Source organism: Poecilia reticulata, chromosome 2, assembly GCF_904066995.2.
Source record: "Poecilia reticulata chromosome 2, P_reticulata-male-v2, whole genome shotgun sequence".
NCBI classification, from domain to species: Eukaryota; Metazoa; Chordata; class Actinopteri; order Cyprinodontiformes; family Poeciliidae; genus Poecilia; species Poecilia reticulata.
In genome coordinates, this window is record NC_088831.1 from 3,783,832 (window position 1) to 3,802,024 (window position 18,193).

General features: G+C 41.5%; 2 protein-coding genes and 1 long non-coding RNA gene across 3 annotated transcripts; 2 read left to right on the top strand and 1 right to left on the bottom strand.

Moving 5' to 3' along the window:
- The first annotated feature begins 5,122 nt into the window (after positions 1–5,122).
- LOC103473589 (actin related protein 3) lies at positions 5,123–8,905 on the top strand. Its single transcript, XM_008423933.3, has 12 exons — positions 5,123–5,309; positions 6,300–6,355; positions 6,437–6,561; positions 6,632–6,742; positions 6,823–6,918; positions 7,183–7,290; positions 7,365–7,508; positions 7,590–7,763; positions 7,839–7,931; positions 8,030–8,155; positions 8,232–8,315; positions 8,390–8,905. Exons 1-12 carry the CDS (start codon positions 5,266–5,268, stop codon positions 8,483–8,485), a joined length of 1,257 nt encoding a protein of 418 aa, XP_008422155.1. The 5' UTR covers positions 5,123–5,265; the 3' UTR covers positions 8,486–8,905.
- A 96-nt stretch (positions 8,906–9,001) lies between these two features.
- Positions 9,002–15,700, top strand: LOC103473596 (transmembrane protein 182-like). Its single transcript, XM_008423948.3, has 5 exons — positions 9,002–9,285; positions 11,778–11,874; positions 11,969–12,082; positions 12,148–12,285; positions 13,849–15,700. Exons 1-5 carry the CDS (start codon positions 9,118–9,120, stop codon positions 14,112–14,114), a joined length of 783 nt encoding a protein of 260 aa, XP_008422170.1. The 5' UTR covers positions 9,002–9,117; the 3' UTR covers positions 14,115–15,700.
- On the bottom strand, positions 13,314–16,693 carry LOC145554735 (uncharacterized). Its single transcript, XR_014090725.1, has 3 exons — positions 16,567–16,693; positions 13,881–14,138; positions 13,314–13,791 (listed from the first exon to the last, which is right to left on the bottom strand). It is a non-coding gene; the product is annotated as an uncharacterized LOC145554735 (long non-coding RNA).
- Positions 16,694–18,193: the final 1,500 nt, after the last annotated feature.

An 18,193-nucleotide genomic window follows, 5' to 3' on the forward strand; every position in this document is an offset into this window, starting at 1 on the left:
GATTGATGGAGAAATACAAGAAACATGAAAACAAAGATTAAGATGTAGAAAAATCAGAACGCTAGTCATACATTGTAGAAAAAGTTTACGTACTGAAATTTACAAGAATTCAGCAGAAGAAGCAGGAGTTTGTGTGCAACCTGAATTATTTGAAAAAGTCAAAAAGTGAAACAGAGGTTAAGAAAACGCATAATTATCACAGGAAGTGGAAATTAGTACAAAACCAGAAATCATTGAAACAGTTGAACAGTGAAACAGCAAAATACATAAACTAGCAGAAGCAGAAATTAGTTCAACGCCAGAAATGGTCAAAACAATTAAACTGTGTAACAGCAAAAAGCATAAACTAGCAGAAGGAGAAATTAGTACAAAACCAGAAATAATTGAAGTGAAATATAGCAAACCTAAAATCATAAAGGAGCAGAAGAAGCAGAACATTTTGATATATAAATTGCTAAAATTTATTAAAGATTGCAGAAGACCTTAGCAGAGAGTAAGATCAGTAGAAATAGAAGGCATACAGAAAAGTAGAAAAGCAGAATGAATAGAAACAGATAGAAACAGAGCGCAAGAGAGAAATACATTGAAGGAATTGGAGAAGGTGTGAAAAGCATCAATAAGCAGAAGCAGAAATTAGTACAATACCAGAAATGGTTGAAACAATTAAACAGTGAAACAGTAAAAACAAAAACTAGCAGAAGCAGAAATTAGTACAACGCCAGAAATAGTTCAAACAATTAAACAGGGAAATAATAAAAAGCATAAATTAGCAGAAGCAGAAATTAGTACAAAGCCAGAAATAGTTGAAGAAGTGAAACATAGCAAAACCAAAAGCATAAAGGATCAAAGGAAGTAGAAGATTTTGATATATCAATTGCTAAAATTGATTAGATTGCGGGGCTGCACAGTGGCGCAGTTGGTAGAGCTGTTGCCTTGCAGCAAGAAGGTTCTGGGTTCAATTCCCAGCCCCGGTCTTTCTGCATGGAGTTTGCATGTTCTCCCTGTGCATGCGTGGGTTTTCTCCGGGTACTCCGGTTTCCTCCCACAGTCCAAAAACATGACTGTCAGGTTAATTGGTCTGTATAAATTGTCCCTAGGTGTGACTGTGTGTGTGTGTGCGTGCATGGTTGTGTGTCTCTGTGTTGCTCTGCGACAGACTGGCGATCTGTCCAGGGTGACCCCACCTCTTGCCCAGAATGTTAGCTGGAGAGGCACCAGCCACCCTCCCGACCCCACTAAGGGACAACGGTGTCAAGAAAATGGATATATATATATAGTCAGCTGTGGCCTACCTGTGTGGTATACATATTTTTTCATTATTATATATTTTTTTATAATGTATTATAATGTTCTGTTAGGAGAACTAAGCACCAGATAAACTATTTGCTCTGAACATTGATTTATTAAAGTTGAACAATACCAGGGCAGCACATAATATAATAAAGTCAACACCTTTAGTCCTTAATCAACAACCCCCTCCCTCTCAAAAGTGTCTCAACAGTCTTTGTGTAACCAGAAAATGCCTCCTAACTTAAAGGAACAGTGACAGTACAACAGCACTAATGAACATTTAACAATAAATTTAGATAATAATTATAGATTAATTATCTAAATAATTAATCATTACAGTATACACATAAAACATACATATTTTAACAAGTGCTTGTTTTAACAGTGTTGCTGTGTTCAGTGCAACAGCAGCAAAAATCAAAAACATTGAAATTTGATACCTGGAACACCAGTATAACATAAACTGATATAAACACATGGCTATGAGCCAAAAGTGTATCTACCCCTCATTAAAACATAACACCTAAAAGATTTTCCACAGGGCCTAAAGTAGTACGTATATATATATATATATATATATATATATATATATATATATATATATATATATATATATATATATATATATATATATATATATATACCCGTTGTTATGGCAACCTCCTGCCATAACAACGGCAGAACAACTCCAGAGATTACGTTAAACAATCTAACATTCAGTCTGTTACAATATCAAGCTTGCAGGCTTGATATTTATTTTGCGATCAACACAGCGGAGGTCGATTAGTTCATTTTAAACTCCTGCTCTGCTCGTTATTTTGGTAATGGAACCAAAACGCACAGAATTGCGCAACACCTTGTAGAAACAATAATCACTGAGATTATTATTGTTGTTGGGTCATTAATTTGAACACGTTTTGTCGATTTTTCTGTTGTTCTTTAATAGAGTTACGAACGTTTTAAGTCAGAGGATGTGCTGGTCTCAGCGTCCTGGCGGCGTTCAGTTTGTCACCTAATGCCGAGATCGACTCAAAACCTTCCGCGATCGACGTGTTGCACCGCTGCTCTAGCAAAGCACGAACAGTTCAGAAACAATATAAAATGAGAAAAAAGTTATTTATTAACAGATGAAGTCGTGTTTCAGATTGTTCTTGAAAAACTAATCAGTCACGGCTGATTAGTGGGTGAACTCACGGCAGTACCCTGCTGTACCCCCTTACTTTCACCCCTGGTTATCAGTCTATCAGGTTCAAAAACCTTCAGAATATAACATCACAAATCAGCAGGAACTGGGTTACCTAGCAACCCCAGTGAAGTCCGGCCGTTACCTAGCAACAGACCTGGCTTCAAACAAAGCTAAACCATGAAAACGCCTTCATTGTCTTTCATGGATGGTCGACATTCCTCACAGAACAAAATTCACATTTTGCAGGTTTTCTAAAAGGCTAAAAACAATTACTTTAAAAGTTAGAAGTATTTTAAAGTTGATGCGATATGTGATTGGAAGACAATGGAGCTGTTGTAAAATAGGTGTGATGTGATGAATTAAAGGGGTTTGTGTAATGATACGAGCAGCTGAATTTTGAACCAATTGTAATTTATGCAGAGTTTTCTGTGGCAGACCAAAAGTAGAGAATTACAATAGTCTAAACGAGATGAGACCAAACTGTGGACCAGAACAGCAGTGGAGTGCAGAGTGAGAGAAGGATGGAGACGGCGAATATTTCAGAGATGAAAATAAGCTGACCGAGTGATATTATTGACATGGGAGGCAAAAGAGAGGGTGCTATCGAGGATGACACCCAGACTCTTAACCTGAGGGGAGGGAAAAATGGAGGAGTTATCAACTGAAATGGAGAAATTATCACGTTTACTTAGTATTGAATTAGTACCAATTAAGTGAAGTTCAGTTTTACTGGAATTTAATTTGAGGAAGTTAAGAGTAAACCATTGTTTTATTTCAAGAAGACAGTCAGTGAGGGAGGAAAATGGAAGCATAAAAGTTCATAAAAGAAAGTAGCCGTCCAAGAATGACTCAAGAGTAAAAAAGTATTTGGTGAAAAGTCTACTCAAGTACTGAGTAACTGATCAGATTATTAATTAATATTTAACAATTAAATAATCAGACAGAACAAAACAAAGTTAAGTTTAGCATATTTTGGTATTTTGAGGTAAAAAATGACAATTCATTTAAGGAAAAAAAAAACAAAATCAGACAAAAGAAAAAAAATTCCAAATCAGCTTCTTTCACTAATAAACTTATTAAACTTTAATAAAAACTGCAGGTGTGTATCTGTGTCTAGTGAGTTTTAGGTTAAAATGAGTTTGTTTTTCATTCAGTGGGTAGAAAATCCAGAAAATTTACTCAAGTAAGAGTAAAAATACGTCATAAAAAATAGTTACTAGCCAACTCTGGTTGTTGCTTAAGGGTTATCAGCAGGGGTGAAAGTAGTTTTAAATTCTTGGGGGTACTATGACAAAAAAGAAGAAGAAAAAAAAAAAATATATATATATATATATATATATATATATATATATATATATATATATATATATATATATATGTTTTCTATTTTTTCTTTTCTGCAGAAGTCAGAAAAAACAAATGCATGCTAAACGTCTCTGGACATCCTGAACACCGACTGACAAGAAGACGGACACACCTGAAAACACATTGAATTATATTATGAATGAATTCTGACACTTTTAAGTTATTTGCAACACCCTGACTAACATTAGTGGATGTATATTCGGCACTATTACAAGTTTTATGGTAGTTTAATACAAAAATCCTCTTTGGCCGTCTGAGCCACCTGCTTTCCTCCCGCTGCAGGGCGGAGATCAGCTCCTCCTCACCATATCGCAGCTTTCCTCCCACTGTCACATTTTCTTGAAGTCTCAGAAAAATGCAATCAGGCTATAAAAAAATAGCTCAGCTCTCTCTTCTTCTGTTGTATCATAAAAACAACAACTCGCGTTAGGTCGCATGTAACGAAGCACAGCACAGAGCCTGGAGGCGGGGCGCTACACCCCCCACCCCCGAGCCGAGCCGAGCCGAGCCGAGCCGAGCCGAGCCGGGTTGGCCTGTGGAAAAGGGGCATATGTCTCTCGGCTGGCCTGGGAACGCCTTGGGATTCCCCCGGAGGAGCTGGAAGAAGTGGCTGGGGAGAGGGAAGTCTGGGCCTCCCTTCTGAAGATGCTGCCCCCGCGACCCGACTCCGGATAAGCGGCAGAAAATGAATGAATGAATGAATGAATGAATGAATGAATGGAATGGATGGATGGATGGATGGATGGATGGATTATAGACCTTTGACAAATGCCTATACCATGACCCTAAACCAGAGATACACCAGTCTCCAAAAAGCAGAACTTTTCCAAAGGGGTTGTTTACTTCATGAGCTGATAACTATGACTCAGCTACCATTTTGGAAGGGCTATCATACCAAAATATTAACTAGAGACATGTATCTTTTCAAAAAATATTGATAGACTTTGCCACCCTGAAATGGACAAAAATGTCAAATTTTGGCCTCTGGCCCATGGACTAAATATTCAACTTCCCTTTTGGATAAAAAAAAAAAAAGTAGTTTTGAATATTAATCTGAAGAAAGTTATTCAGAGAACATTGAAAAGGATTTAAATATTTTTACAAAATATGTTAACTTTTGTGTCAAACTATATTTTATGCGTTATCAAATGTTCCAGAACATGTTCCAGTATTTGAAATACTGTAGCTTTCCTAAAGCCTCGACACTTGCTGGTTGCAGTGCCAACTCGTCCAGCTGAGGGCGCTGTTTCCGCCATCGAGCTGCTGACTTTGCATTAGAAGCTGCTGCCACGGAATCCGGAAGTGTTTCCGACTCGGCGGCTCTTCATTCAGGCTGCTGCGGTGGAAACTCGCCTCTCCAGCCCCTTCTAGCCTCTCTTTGGGGTCGGTATCTTCGCGTTTGGGTCGTGAAGCGGTGCGGAACCATGGCAGGTCGGCTTCCGGCTTGTGTTGTTGACTGCGGCACCGGGTGAGTAAGGCTGCCCGCTTGCTTCTATTGAAGTCCCTGTCAAACTTCCAGCTAACGCCCTGGAAGCCGCTGTCCGAGGTTCCGACGCATCCCTCTCCCCCGGTAAGCTCCATCCAGCCGGCCTGCATGGAGTTGGTGGATCCCCGGAAGCGGCCCTAACCGTCCAGCGGCTCGGTTCGGTCCGTTTGAGGGGCTGGAAGCGGTGATTAGCCGCTGCTAGCTGCTGGAGCTAAAGCCACTTCCTGGAGTGTCCACCCCTCACACAGCAGTTCCTACCTGGGCTGATCACACCCAGATCTGGCTGACCTCCAGGCTGCAGCACAATTTATTATCATCATTTTTATTATTATTATTATTATTATTATTATAATAAAGTACATTTAGTTTACATTGTGAAAACTTTCTATTTATTATACTGTTGTAATTTGTATTTTATCAAGTTTCAATGACTGACGGGTTGTTTTTACATCTTTTTTTATTTGTTTATTTTAGTTTTCCTTCTAGGTTTTTTCTGTGATTTATTGTGGCTGTATATTATTTCTTATCTGCTTTACATAAATTTTTTAGTACATGTATTGCATTTAGTAATTAGCTTTATCACTTTATCCGTTGCTTTGTTTTATGAATTAGATTTTTGCTGTCAATTTTTTATTGCGTTTTTTAAAATTTTGTATAAATTGTGTTGACTTTTATAGTTATTTTTGTTTTTAGCTTATGATTAAATTTATTTGAGCACTTATTAAATGTAATTTTTTAAAACATTTGTTTTATACCTTTTTTAAAAAATAAACTAAAATTAATTTCATTTATTACCTTTAATTATTTTAGTTGTAAACATTTAGTCTTTTTTTTATCTCACTTTATTTTCTGATATTTTCTAATCCAAATCTATTTTTGAGTTGTCCTGTAGTGAACAGATCTATTGAGCATTTTTCCAAGCAACCAAATTTGAACTCTTATTAAAAGTTCTGTTGTTTGGATCTTCTCCAGGTACACAAAGCTTGGATATGCAGGAAACACGGAGCCACAGTTCATCATCCCGTCATGTGAGAACCCAGGAAGCCGCATCTCTCTGCTCTGATGAGTATGATGTCATCCTGCTGACAGTCTGTTGGTTTCTGCTGCAGGTATTGCGATCAAAGAATCTGCCAAGGTGGGAGACCAGGCGCAGCGCAGGATGATGAAGGGCGTCGACGATCTGGACTTCTACATCGGAGATGAAGCCATCGACAAACCTTCGTACGCAACAAAGGTGAGTCGGCGCTGAAGCAGCAGTCAGGGTCAGGGGTCATCTGTGGTGTTGACGCCTCTTTCTCTCGCAGTGGCCCATCCGTCACGGCATTGTGGAGGACTGGGACCTGATGGAGCGCTTCATGGAGCAGGTCATCTTCAAGTACCTGCGGGCGGAGCCAGAGGACCACTACTTCCTGCTGGTACGGACCGAAAGACGGAGGTGACTGGAGGACGGAGCGGGAAAGTTCGTGTTAATGATGGGTTCTGGTTCTGTGTGCAGACAGAGCCGCCCCTCAACACTCCTGAGAACAGGGAGTACACGGCCGAGATCATGTTCGAATCCTTCAACGTCCCGGGTCTCTACATCGCCGTCCAGGTATGACCAACACCTCAGACCCGTCGGACGTTATATCTGGTCTGGTTCTCAGAGAGGAAGAGGAAGTTCCTCCAGGAAGCTCTGACTCTCAGTTCCTCTATTAGAGAGTGACTTATTTCTATGTGTGTATTAATAACACCAGTGTGTTCATTGGTAACCTTGTGTTGGTTAATAACCCGATATATTGGTTAATAAAACCATTGTGTGTATTAATAACCCTGGTGTTTGGTTAATAACCCAGTACTGGTTAACCCCTTGATGCAGGCTGTCCTGGCGCTGGCCGCCTCCTGGACGTCCCGGCAGGTTGGCGAGCGGACGCTCACGGGAACTGTAATCGACAGTGGAGATGGTGTGACGCACGTCATCCCGGTGGTAGGTGTCACTTCCTCTCTTTCTACCACCTCCTTCCTGTGTGCCTCAGCCACATTGGTGTCACCTCCCCCCAGGCTGAAGGCTACGTGATTGGCAGCTGCATCAAGCACATCCCCATCGCCGGTCGAGACATCACCTACTTCACCCAGCAGCTGCTGAGGGAGAGGGAGGTGGGCATTCCCCCGGAGCAGTCGCTGGAGACGGCTAAAGCTGTTAAGGTCCGTACCTCGCTGTTCTTCTGCTCAGCCACCAGAGGATAGCATAGCAATGTGAAAACGTTTGACCTGTTCTCCCAATAGGAGCGGTTCAGCTATGTCTGCCCCGACCTGGTCAAGGAGTTCAGCAAGTACGACACGGACGGCTCCAAGTGGATCAAGCAGTATACAGGCGTCAACGCCATCACGAAGAAGGAGTTTACCATTGACGTGGGCTACGAGCGCTTCCTGGGGCCAGAGATCTTCTTCCACCCAGAGGTGCCTCCAGAACGCATCCGGATGGAGCTCTCTGGTCCGAAACAATGAGTTAACAGAGTTCTCTCTTTGATCCAGTTCGCCAACCCAGACTTCACTCAGCCCATCTCGGAGGTGGTGGACGAGGTCATCCAGAACTGCCCCATTGACGTCCGACGTCCTCTCTACAAGGTAGAGACAGTTCAGACCCTAGTAGACAACCATAGACCACGGTAGATGCCACTAGACCCAAACAGACGGTGTTGATTCATGCGTTGTTTGTCCTGCAGAACGTGGTTCTGTCTGGAGGCTCCACCATGTTCCGGGACTTTGGCCGGCGCCTGCAGAGGGACCTAAAGAGAACAGTGGATGCCCGGCTGAAGATCAGTGAGGAGCTCAGCGGCGGCAAGCTGAAGGTCAGCGTTTCGTTCTCTAACTTTGTACGTTTTAATGACACGGATGATGGCATTGACGGGTCTGTTTGGGTCACAGCCGAAGCCCATCGACGTCCAGGTTGTCACCCACCACATGCAGAGGTATGCCGTGTGGTTCGGAGGGTCCATGCTGGCATCCACCGTGAGTATCCCCCTCCTCTCAACATTGTTTTCATTTAACTGTCAGCAGAGCTAACCTGAGGTCTGTCTCTGCAGCCCGAGTTTTACCAGGTGTGCCACACCAAGAAGGACTACGAGGAGATCGGGCCGAGCATCTGCCGCCACAACCCCGTGTTTGGGGTCATGTCCTAGTTCAGGACGGACCAGAAGAAGTGTTTGTACAACACAGCGACGGATTGGAACGCAGCGAGACGGACCAAACAGACTTCCTGAACATCACAGGAACCAGAAGTTCTGGTTAAATGTTTCACTTCTCTTCACAGGGTGGTCATTAATCCCCCTCTCTGTGAACGGGCCATAGCATCTCTGGGTTGTCATGGGAACACTTTGCAAAAACGCCTGAAGCTTGTTTTTATTTGTCTGGTTGAAAGATAATCAGATACTCAGCAGTGTGCATCTTGTTTGTTAGCATTGATCAGCAGGTAGAGGAGGAAGCAGCCAGATGAATAAATTAACGACTGTTTCTATTGCCTCTGTCTGTCATTCTGGACAGCCTAGTTCTGTACAAAATCTGGATTTATAAATGTAATAAATGCTAAGCAGGTGTTTCTAGCTGTGACTGTGTCTGTCTATTCCTGCTCTTCTATTCCTGGAGTGTAACCGGACCTCTTCCTGCCTCAGCTGGTCCGTAGGAACCAGAAAACTGCTCTATTCCTATAGGATGACGCCATGCCTGGGCGTTAAACTCCTGATTCACAGTGAAAGTCTGTAGAACTGAAAGACCTGAAGGTACGGAACTAACAAAGACACCAGCAGAGGGCGCCATGTCTGCTGCAGACAGGATGAAGGTGCTCCTCTTCCTGGCCTTGTTCTCTGGAGCGTCTGGAGCGTTGTTCACGCTGCTCTGCTGCGGGACGGAGTACTGGCTGCTGGCCGCCGAGTCCTGCAGCCGGACCCGAGAGGAGGGAGACAGGAAGAGGAACACCTTAAAGGTAAAGTGAAAACTACCGAGCCATTACAGCCAAAGGTACGTAAACGCCTGCATCAAATCAAAGAATCAGAATCACTGCTGTGTTCTTGGAATAAATGACAAATAATTAGAATAAAGATACATTTGAGAGGCTAAACATAATAAACTATAACCTACAGGTGTGACAACATAATAGTGGAAAGACATTCTTAATGAGAGCCGTAAAGAACCAACTGTTGCAACATTGAGATTGATATATCCCACAAGTTCTTCAGGCTGGGTGTTCTCTTGAAGTCAGGAAGAAATGTTAAAAAAAGTTCACAAGCTTAAAAACAGCTATTTAAAAAAAATCAGTGGAACGGGACTCCAATTATTTGAGAAATAATTGAGGAATATTCACGTATTTCAGTGATTCTTGAGAATAGGGACAAAACAGGTTCTATGGATAAAGCACAAAATTTTAATAAAATATACACAATATATACGTTTTTCAAATATCTGACTAAACTAAAGTGGGTCATGTGAGCACAACAATGTATAGTTTCCTGGTTGCTGAATATTTTTTTATTTTAAACATTGTAGTCGGTGGATGATGCCTGTAAAAGCCCTTGTCCAGGAGCAGAACTCAATACATTATAATCGTTTAAAACGATTAAAGAAATACTAAAATTATATATTATGACAATTAAGTATAAGTAGTCATATAAATAATTATAAAGGTATCAATACATTGAATTAAAAATAATTTTTAGATATTTTCCAACTCCGTTGAAATTTGTCCCTAGTTTTTGTCAACACCGTCAGGCATAAAAAGAATGTAAAAAAAATCAGGCATTATTGGGGGGCACCAGAACTTCTGAGGACCCCGTGACCTCTTCCTTTGCTGAGAGGGCTAGTTAGCTCTGGTTAGCATATGTTGTTCTTTAGTTTTTTCTTGTTTTATTCCTAAGTTGTTGGTCACAACCATGATGTGTCATCACCATAACTGACAATTTACAAAACTTTGATGAAATTTTGTGAAATAAAAGCATAATTTTAGTATACTGTAAGGATTTCATGGACCCGATTAGCTACAATATGGCCTCCTTCAGAATAACATCATATAAATTGAGGTAGTTTGGCTTTTCGTCAACTCCGTGAGATGTCCATCAGAGTTTTTGTGACTCTTTCAGTGAAATTGTTGTCAAATCTAACTTAAATGTGCAATTAATTCATTTGAATGTATTTTACATAAATTGCATTACCTCACATGTACCAAGTTTTTCATTTTACTCACTAGTTTGTCACCACCTTCAGTTCTGTGTCAACTCCGTCAGATGGACTTTTTGTTGCTTTTTGTTTTAAATATTTATTTTGTTTCTTGAGAAACATTTGTCTCTAAAATGAGTAAAAATATAACTATTAGGGTATTTTAAAAATCATTTTATATTTATTTTTGTCAGATGGTGATGACAACATTCTGGGTCAGGTCGATTAAAAATTTAATTTTTAAAAAAAAATGTTGCAACTGGGAGCCTGTACCTTAGCATCTTTACATTTCCAAAACATTATTTGTCATATTTGCATACATAAGGTTGAGAAATAATAATAAAAAATATGGGAAAATTAAAACCCATTTTGTCCCTATTCTGAAGAATCACTGATTTATCATTCAGCAGGTTAGGAAGCTGAATGGCGGAACACCGTTTAGTTTTCTTGGCGCTGATTGGCTGAGCCCTCAGATTGTAGAAGTTCGCTGTGTGCTAGCGCTAAGGCGGTTTCCACTGTCTGTATTAGTGCATATTAAGGTATATTTGGTGTTTGGAAAATTAAAATAGAGTTTTTAGAGGAGGTATTAAGCATTTCACCTATTCATGGTGGTCAACCGGGTCTTGCGGGGGCCTTTGAAGTCGCAGGTCCTCAAAGCCCCACCGGACGTGAGTAATATGGGCCGTCATACTCGCCAATACCAGGGTTCTACGGCATATGCAGACCCATTCACTAAATTAGAATATTATTAAAAAGTCAAGTTATTGTATACATTTATTCAGATGTGTGAGAGACTTTATTTCAATGAGTTACGATTTTTCAAATTACAGCTTCTTAAAACTCATTTAAAATTAGAATATTACATCAGACCAATAGAAAACTATTTTTAAAAACTGAAATGGGTTTACTGAAATGTATTTATTTCCTTTTTAAAGGTTATTTTCGAAAGGTTTTTTAACCTAATAAGCTGAATAGAAAGTGAAGTCTTCATCTGAAGCAGTTTTTATTATTTAACTGAAACAGAAGAGAATCTGTATATTTGTCCTGGTTTTGACAGTTTACTCATCAAATATGGCGCCTGGTCACACCATGACTCTGTATGAGACTTCCTGATCTTATTGGTTGGGTTTCCTACAGAGTTTTCTGGGAATCAGAAAACTACTAAGCGGCTCCTGTTGGGTAGGAATGTCCCACAGTAAAGTGATTCTGTGTGCAGCAGGAGTCAGTGTTTATCTGTCGGGACGTTAAAGTTTCTGTCTCTGTCAGCCTGAGGACAGGGTGACGATGTTCCACCAGGGTCTGTTCTGGCGCTGCTTTTTCACTGCTACCTCCTCTGATTTCTCCATCCTGGACTTCTGGATCAGTGAGAACCCCCATTATGCTTTAGTAGATTAAAAAAAAAAAAGCATAAAACAGCATCATCGTATCAGTTTAAAGCTGCTTTTCTCCTTCCTCAGCGGGTCGGCCTGAGCCAAAGACCTGTCAGCCTGCCTTCCTCTTCCCGTTTCCTGCATCCCACCCAGCCTGGACCGGCTTCCCCTCAGAGCCGTACCAACCTGCCTCCGCCATCGGTTGGTACAACCACACAGAGCACACCCACTCTGACAATCCCCCACTGAATCACCGGTTTGTTAAGTCTTCAGAACCTTCTGGAGCATCTTCCTCGTCTCAGGCGTGACGGCTGTCGTCATTGGTGGACTCCTGGTGCTATGCGCTGCTCCTCTGACCAATCGTAGCCTTTACAGCGCCGGTGGCGCTCTTCAGATCTGTGGAGGTAACAATCAGCAGAGTCCACCTGATGCATCATCAAAAAAAGTTCTTTATTTCAGTCATCAAATAGAGATATTCTGACATAAGCCACTAAAGGGTGAATTCATGGAAAACAGGAGTTAATATTTCTGATGGCGAACTGAAGTTCGAGGTGCGTTGGTAGGGAGGCTTTATATCTGGGACCAAGGCTTTAAGTTCAACCTTTAGAGGAATCATCTCCAAACATAAAGCTTGTAGCTTTAGGATGAGACTAAAATAAAATGTAACAAATGAAATGCTTTGTGTTTTTATGGCATGTAGTAGAGGCTTCACCAACAGCTCTGATGTCTGTGCTGATGATCCAGAAATAATGTATCTTGTTCAAGATCCAAACTAAAGTATTTAAGGTCCAAAAAAAGCTAAAACTTTGAGTAAAAATATTCCAAGCACAAGCTTTGATTTCTATCTTGAGTTTAAAAAGAGAACAGAGTTGAATTAGGAAGCCAAAGTACCGTCCCGATATAAGCAAATTAAATATCTTGCTTAAAGTTCAAAGACAAGTTTTAGTCAAATTAATTTCCTAAAGGATATTGTCAATGTGATGTGCTTTTATAAAAGTGACACTATCCTATAAAAATTATTTAATTACAAGTTTCTTTAGAATTAAATAAGGTTTTCTTTCGTTTCTAAAGGACAAAATTCCAGTTTCTTCATCTGCTAACAAACAAACCAAGAGAAAAATTACCCCCAAAATCCCATATGTATTTTTAGATGCTGTGCTTTTGGATGAAATGCTTCCATTTCGCTGCTCTCCAAAAATAATCGTGCGATGACAGAAGCATGTGATCCTGTAAAACGTTTTGTGTCCGGTGTTTGCTGAAGCCAAAGACGGGCCTCAGAATCACCTCTAGTTGAATCATCTGCAAATCTGGAAGGAAATGACAGACGGCAATTATATTTTAGGCCCAACATTTACTGGAGAAGATGATAAAATAAGTTAAAGGAGTGAGCTTGAAGGCAGGCTTTGTGTAAAAAAACAAAAAAAAACCGAGGCATCCGGTGAAAACGCTTCAAGGACGACTTCCCACTCCGTCATCTGCCAAAGATCAGCCAAAAGAAACATATAACAAGTTCATGTCAGTCTGCGCACAAACAACTCTTTTTGTCATTTAATACAAAAACAAACCAGCTTTGAACACGACGATTCCGACTAATAATAGTACAAACTGGCCCGTTTCTTCTTGAGACGGAGCGGAAAACATTACCTGCTGAGCCTCGGGAACAGTTGCAGGTTTCCAGCCCAGACGCGGCGAGGACAAAAGCCTCGTAAGCGACACGGTGACAAAACACGACAGGCGCGACACGAGACGGGGTTGAACTGAGGGACGGCTGCGAACAGGGGTTGTGAACACGCAGAGCTTCCTGAAACGACGACGCGTCTGACTTCTGTCGGCTGCGAAACACAAAAGGCGCTGTCACGTCGCGACGCTTCGCTTTGCTGTTGTCTGGGTTTTGTTTGGTTCTTTTGAAGCTGGGGGGGATTAAAAGCCATTATTAACGATTGTCGTTGTCTTCATGTGTTTCTGAGGCGTGTGCCTGCTGGTCGTCATGGCGATGTACCTGATGTGGGTCCAGGTGCTGGATACCCTGGAGCAGTTCGCCGCCCATCAGCGCAGCGTCTCCGGCTGCCCGTCCTACCAGCTCAGTGTCCAGCAGGGCCCGTCCTTCCTGCTGGCGCCCGCCGCCGGCTTCCTCTGCCTGCTGGCCGGACTCCTCTTCATCCTGGTGGGGCGCGGCGTTCAGGGGGTCCGCTCAGACCAAACCATCCCCGGCCCGTCAGAGACCGAGCTGTGATGAGCGTGTCCTCTTCAACAAACTCTTTGGGACAAAAATGAAATTATAGCATAAATTAATAACAATTTATGCTACAGATATTCAGTAATAACACTTTTTTAAATCATCTTAAACCAAAAAGAGAGACATAAATCAAAAGATATAGACACTTTCGGTTTAATTTCTATTGTAGAAATTTTCTTTATTGTTTAGAGAATACTTCTAGAAAAAGGCTCTTGTTCTTTGAAATGATTCAGCTTAAATGCCTGGAAGCTCAAAGAGAAGCCTTCTGCTTTACACTTGTTGAAGTTGTTACTTCATATCAGTCTACATCTGTTTATTTGAAATAGGCTGCTGTTTGCTTTTGATTCTGGTTGACCGTGACACAAACACCACCATGTTCAACACTTAGACTTCGTTTCTTTTCTCACAAATTGACAATTCCAGTCAAAATGTAATATCAGCTTTAGTTTGCCGAACTGAATCTAACCTGATTTATGATTTGCTGTTGACGTCCAGTGGAATAACGCAGCTGAACGTCTGATCTGTTGTTTTTCTATCTGTCACTCTAATGTAGCCTGGCAACTACCTTCCTACGCAGCTCCTCTTAATTCTCATCTCCCTTCAGTGGTCAGTTGAGGCTTTCTCCCATTGACCTGAATTCCTTCGGTAGATCTTCCTCCTGGCCAACCAGCAAACTGAAGGAGAACTTGTGAACTTCTGCGGCGCTTTATACTTGTAGTTTCAACGGCGAGTCTAAACTACCCAGCGGATGAAATGAAGGAAGTTGTTCAGTCCTTTTCGACCAGAAACTTGGCAAAAGTCTTCGCGGTGGAGGATGGTTGTTTTCAGTACACAAATTTCCTGTAGCTTCCTTCTCGGTCAAGCTGGTACACATGTCTCAGTCAAACATTGAAATCAGATCCAAAATTTCAACAGTCCAGCAAGCAAACGTTTCTCGGTATTCAAAACTCCGGACTGTCTGGACGAGGCTAAGTGTAGAACCAATGGCTGTTTTCTACCCAGCTATCACCCCTAGCAGTTTTAATGGAAACCTTGTCAAATGAATTTGTTCTTGTTCTCTTTATTTGTGTTACAACTTGGTAAAGCTGCTACCTGGATAATCGGTTGTTCTCTCCAAGCTCATGTTCCTGTGTTCGTGATATGGAAATAAATAAAAGGAAGCTGCTAAGCAGAACTAAGGAGACCTTAAAACTATCCTGTCGCTACTCGGATCATCACCCAAAACCAGAATGACTCAAAATACCAAACGGAGAACGTCAGAAATGGAGGTCGCAGTAGAACAGGAAGTTAATATAATGTTGATGATGGAGCAACAAAACTAAACAGGAAATGTTATTTCAAGACATTTCCTGTAATAACTTTTGTTTTTGAAATGCGTTCAAACAGCAATGTTGATATTTCTCTTAAACTAGTCTGATTCCTGAACAAAGGAGCCATAAACAGTCTGTCCACCTTCAACCCAGCCTGCTAGTTGATGAGCTCCTTCTGCTTGGTTCTCCTCTAATCTGCTTGATAGCCCAGAGAAATGGTTTCATTTTGTCCTGTTCCTGTTTTGACCCAATAAAATCACATTAAACCGAGAAGCAGTTTCTCCTCCAACCATCTGAGGATTCAGGTAAAAATCAAACGGTCAAACACAGAAGTGGAAGTCTTCATTGATCATTGGTTACTACGGATTATTTTTCTAATTTATTTACCACATCCCATAGTGATTAGTCCTCCAGCTCTCTCGCTCTGCTTGTATTATCCCTGATGAATTAGTTTTGACAAAAACGTGGCGAGGAGTCCTTGGTTGGCGGCGCTGCCGAACGGTTTTCAGGGGCTGAGTAGATTGACTGTGACCGCGGCTGCCTGTCGTCTCCACGTCAGGTTGAAACTCCGGGTCACAGAGATGGATATTACAATAAATTAGACTGTCATAATCCATTTTCTGACAGCAGGGACACTTCAGAGGTGTGCAAGCCGGTAGCCAACCAGTAGAGGGCAGTGTTGGTTCAGTTTGGTCACCGCATCCCAACGATGTCCATCAGTATTACTGCGAAATGCAAGTTGCACCGCTCACATCAGATTAGGCCTGCAAAGGCGTCTACATCTCTAAGTGATAATTATTTCAGTTCCTGAAGAACAGAAAGAAAATGATTCTTTATTCCTGAAGTTCAGCGTGTTTAACATGATATGAGGAGAAGGGGGCTGGGGAATGTAGCAGTCACACCTTTATAATTGGAAAAGGCAAACAGAAGTGAGACCCTGAAATGATAAAGTGACAAAAGACACTTCGCATCAGTGAGTATTTCAATATTCCTTCATGTCTGACGCTCCTGTTCTTATCCGTCCCTTTGCTTCCTAATCTCCGCTGTGAACTTGGTGAGCATAATTACACCTGAGCATGTCACGTTGGCATCCCGGCCCTCTCCGCCCGTAAACGCCTCCGTCACCGCCGAATCCTTACCTTCTAATGAACACCAGGAGATGGAGTCATATCGATGTTTGAGAACGTGGCAGATTCATTATTTGATCACGGAGTAGAATGCCAGGCGCTGCTGTAGCTGTCAACCGGGCATGCAACACAATCTCCGCTCTGCTATCTGCTCCTCACATCCCGTCACTCTGGGCTTTTGTCCTCCGGAGATGGAGCTGTCTGCCGCAATTACAACAGGACATCGTGAGGACACAAGCGTCCCGTTTCAAAAGACGACTGGATGCCTAAATTAGCTTAAATTGATACTAAGAACTGGTTCAAATCTACAGTCACATCTCAGCTTGACATTCACTTCCAGTTCCTGGAAAAACCTTTGCTCCCTTTAGAAGAAACATCTTAATATCTGAACGAGAAAACCTGAAAGTCTCCTTTGGAATTTTATGGCAGAATAAGACAAGTCATCTGGTCCTGAACATCAAAGCAAGCCCAGACCATCACACTTTCACCACCATCATTTTGCTCCCCCGACTCCACTAGGGACAAGGGTGTGCAGAAAATGGATGGAACATGAAGCTTCATTTCTAGAAACTTATTTTTGGTCTCATTAAAGAATTCGGCTTGTTTCCATCTATTGGTTTGGAGCAAATCAACCAAGCCAGTTGAATTTCATCAGATGTTGATGCTACTTGTGGCTAGAACAAACAGAAACAAGAGGTTGCTATCATGGACCACAAATTTCATTAACGTGGACTTGTACATTTTTTTAAGAGTTCGGATCCTCTGGTAAGGCACAGACCCACCAGTAGATGGGGGTGTTTGCTATGTCAGGTGTTATTGAGCTAACATGTTTCCATTTCTGCTTTAAAAAGAGCATTAACTCTTTTTTTAGAAAATTCAGAAGCCACCCACCTAGCATACTTTTTTTTTTGTGAAATTCAGGAAGTTGTTTCAGATTTTGCCCATTTTCATCAATTTTATTTTTTAAGGTTTTGTTGGCTGTAATGGATTTTATATTTGAGAGTGGTCAGGCAGGAAAGTGGAAAGACATGCAGTAAAAGGCTTCAGGCCAGGACTCAAACCTGTGATGGCCGTGTCAACGATTAAGGTCTCCATACATGGGTTGCGTTCTACCCCTGCATCACCACAGCACATCATTTATATAGTGTTCTATTGTCTGGTATTGAGTAGTCAGACTTGTGTGGTTGAAGATCTTAACAAATATACAGTAAAATCTAAACAGAGACCTAATTTTGGGACATAAACACACTAACAGACTGCAAAAACAAGCTATTTATACAACCATAAAAAGCAAAAGTAGATGGTGGTCTGCTCTGGGGACAAGATGGCACCTCACCCCTGCTGGGTAGAATCCCCCGATTAGCTCAACTCCTGTAGTTGCTAAAGGGTTTCACAACTCGGCAGCGTCTCTTGGCAGTAGACTTAGAGTCAGCTGGAGAGAGAGCTGTGGAGGTGGATATATATGAAATGGACACAGGTGAAGCTACATTTATACATACAAACTGTTAGCAGCGCTAGCTTGTTAGAGGCATTACAAAAGTCGCAACGTATTGAGAGTTGTAGAATGATGGAGATTTTAATAGCTGCAACATTAGCTGCAGCGCATTTGATGAATAGAGAATAAAGTGTCAATGCAACC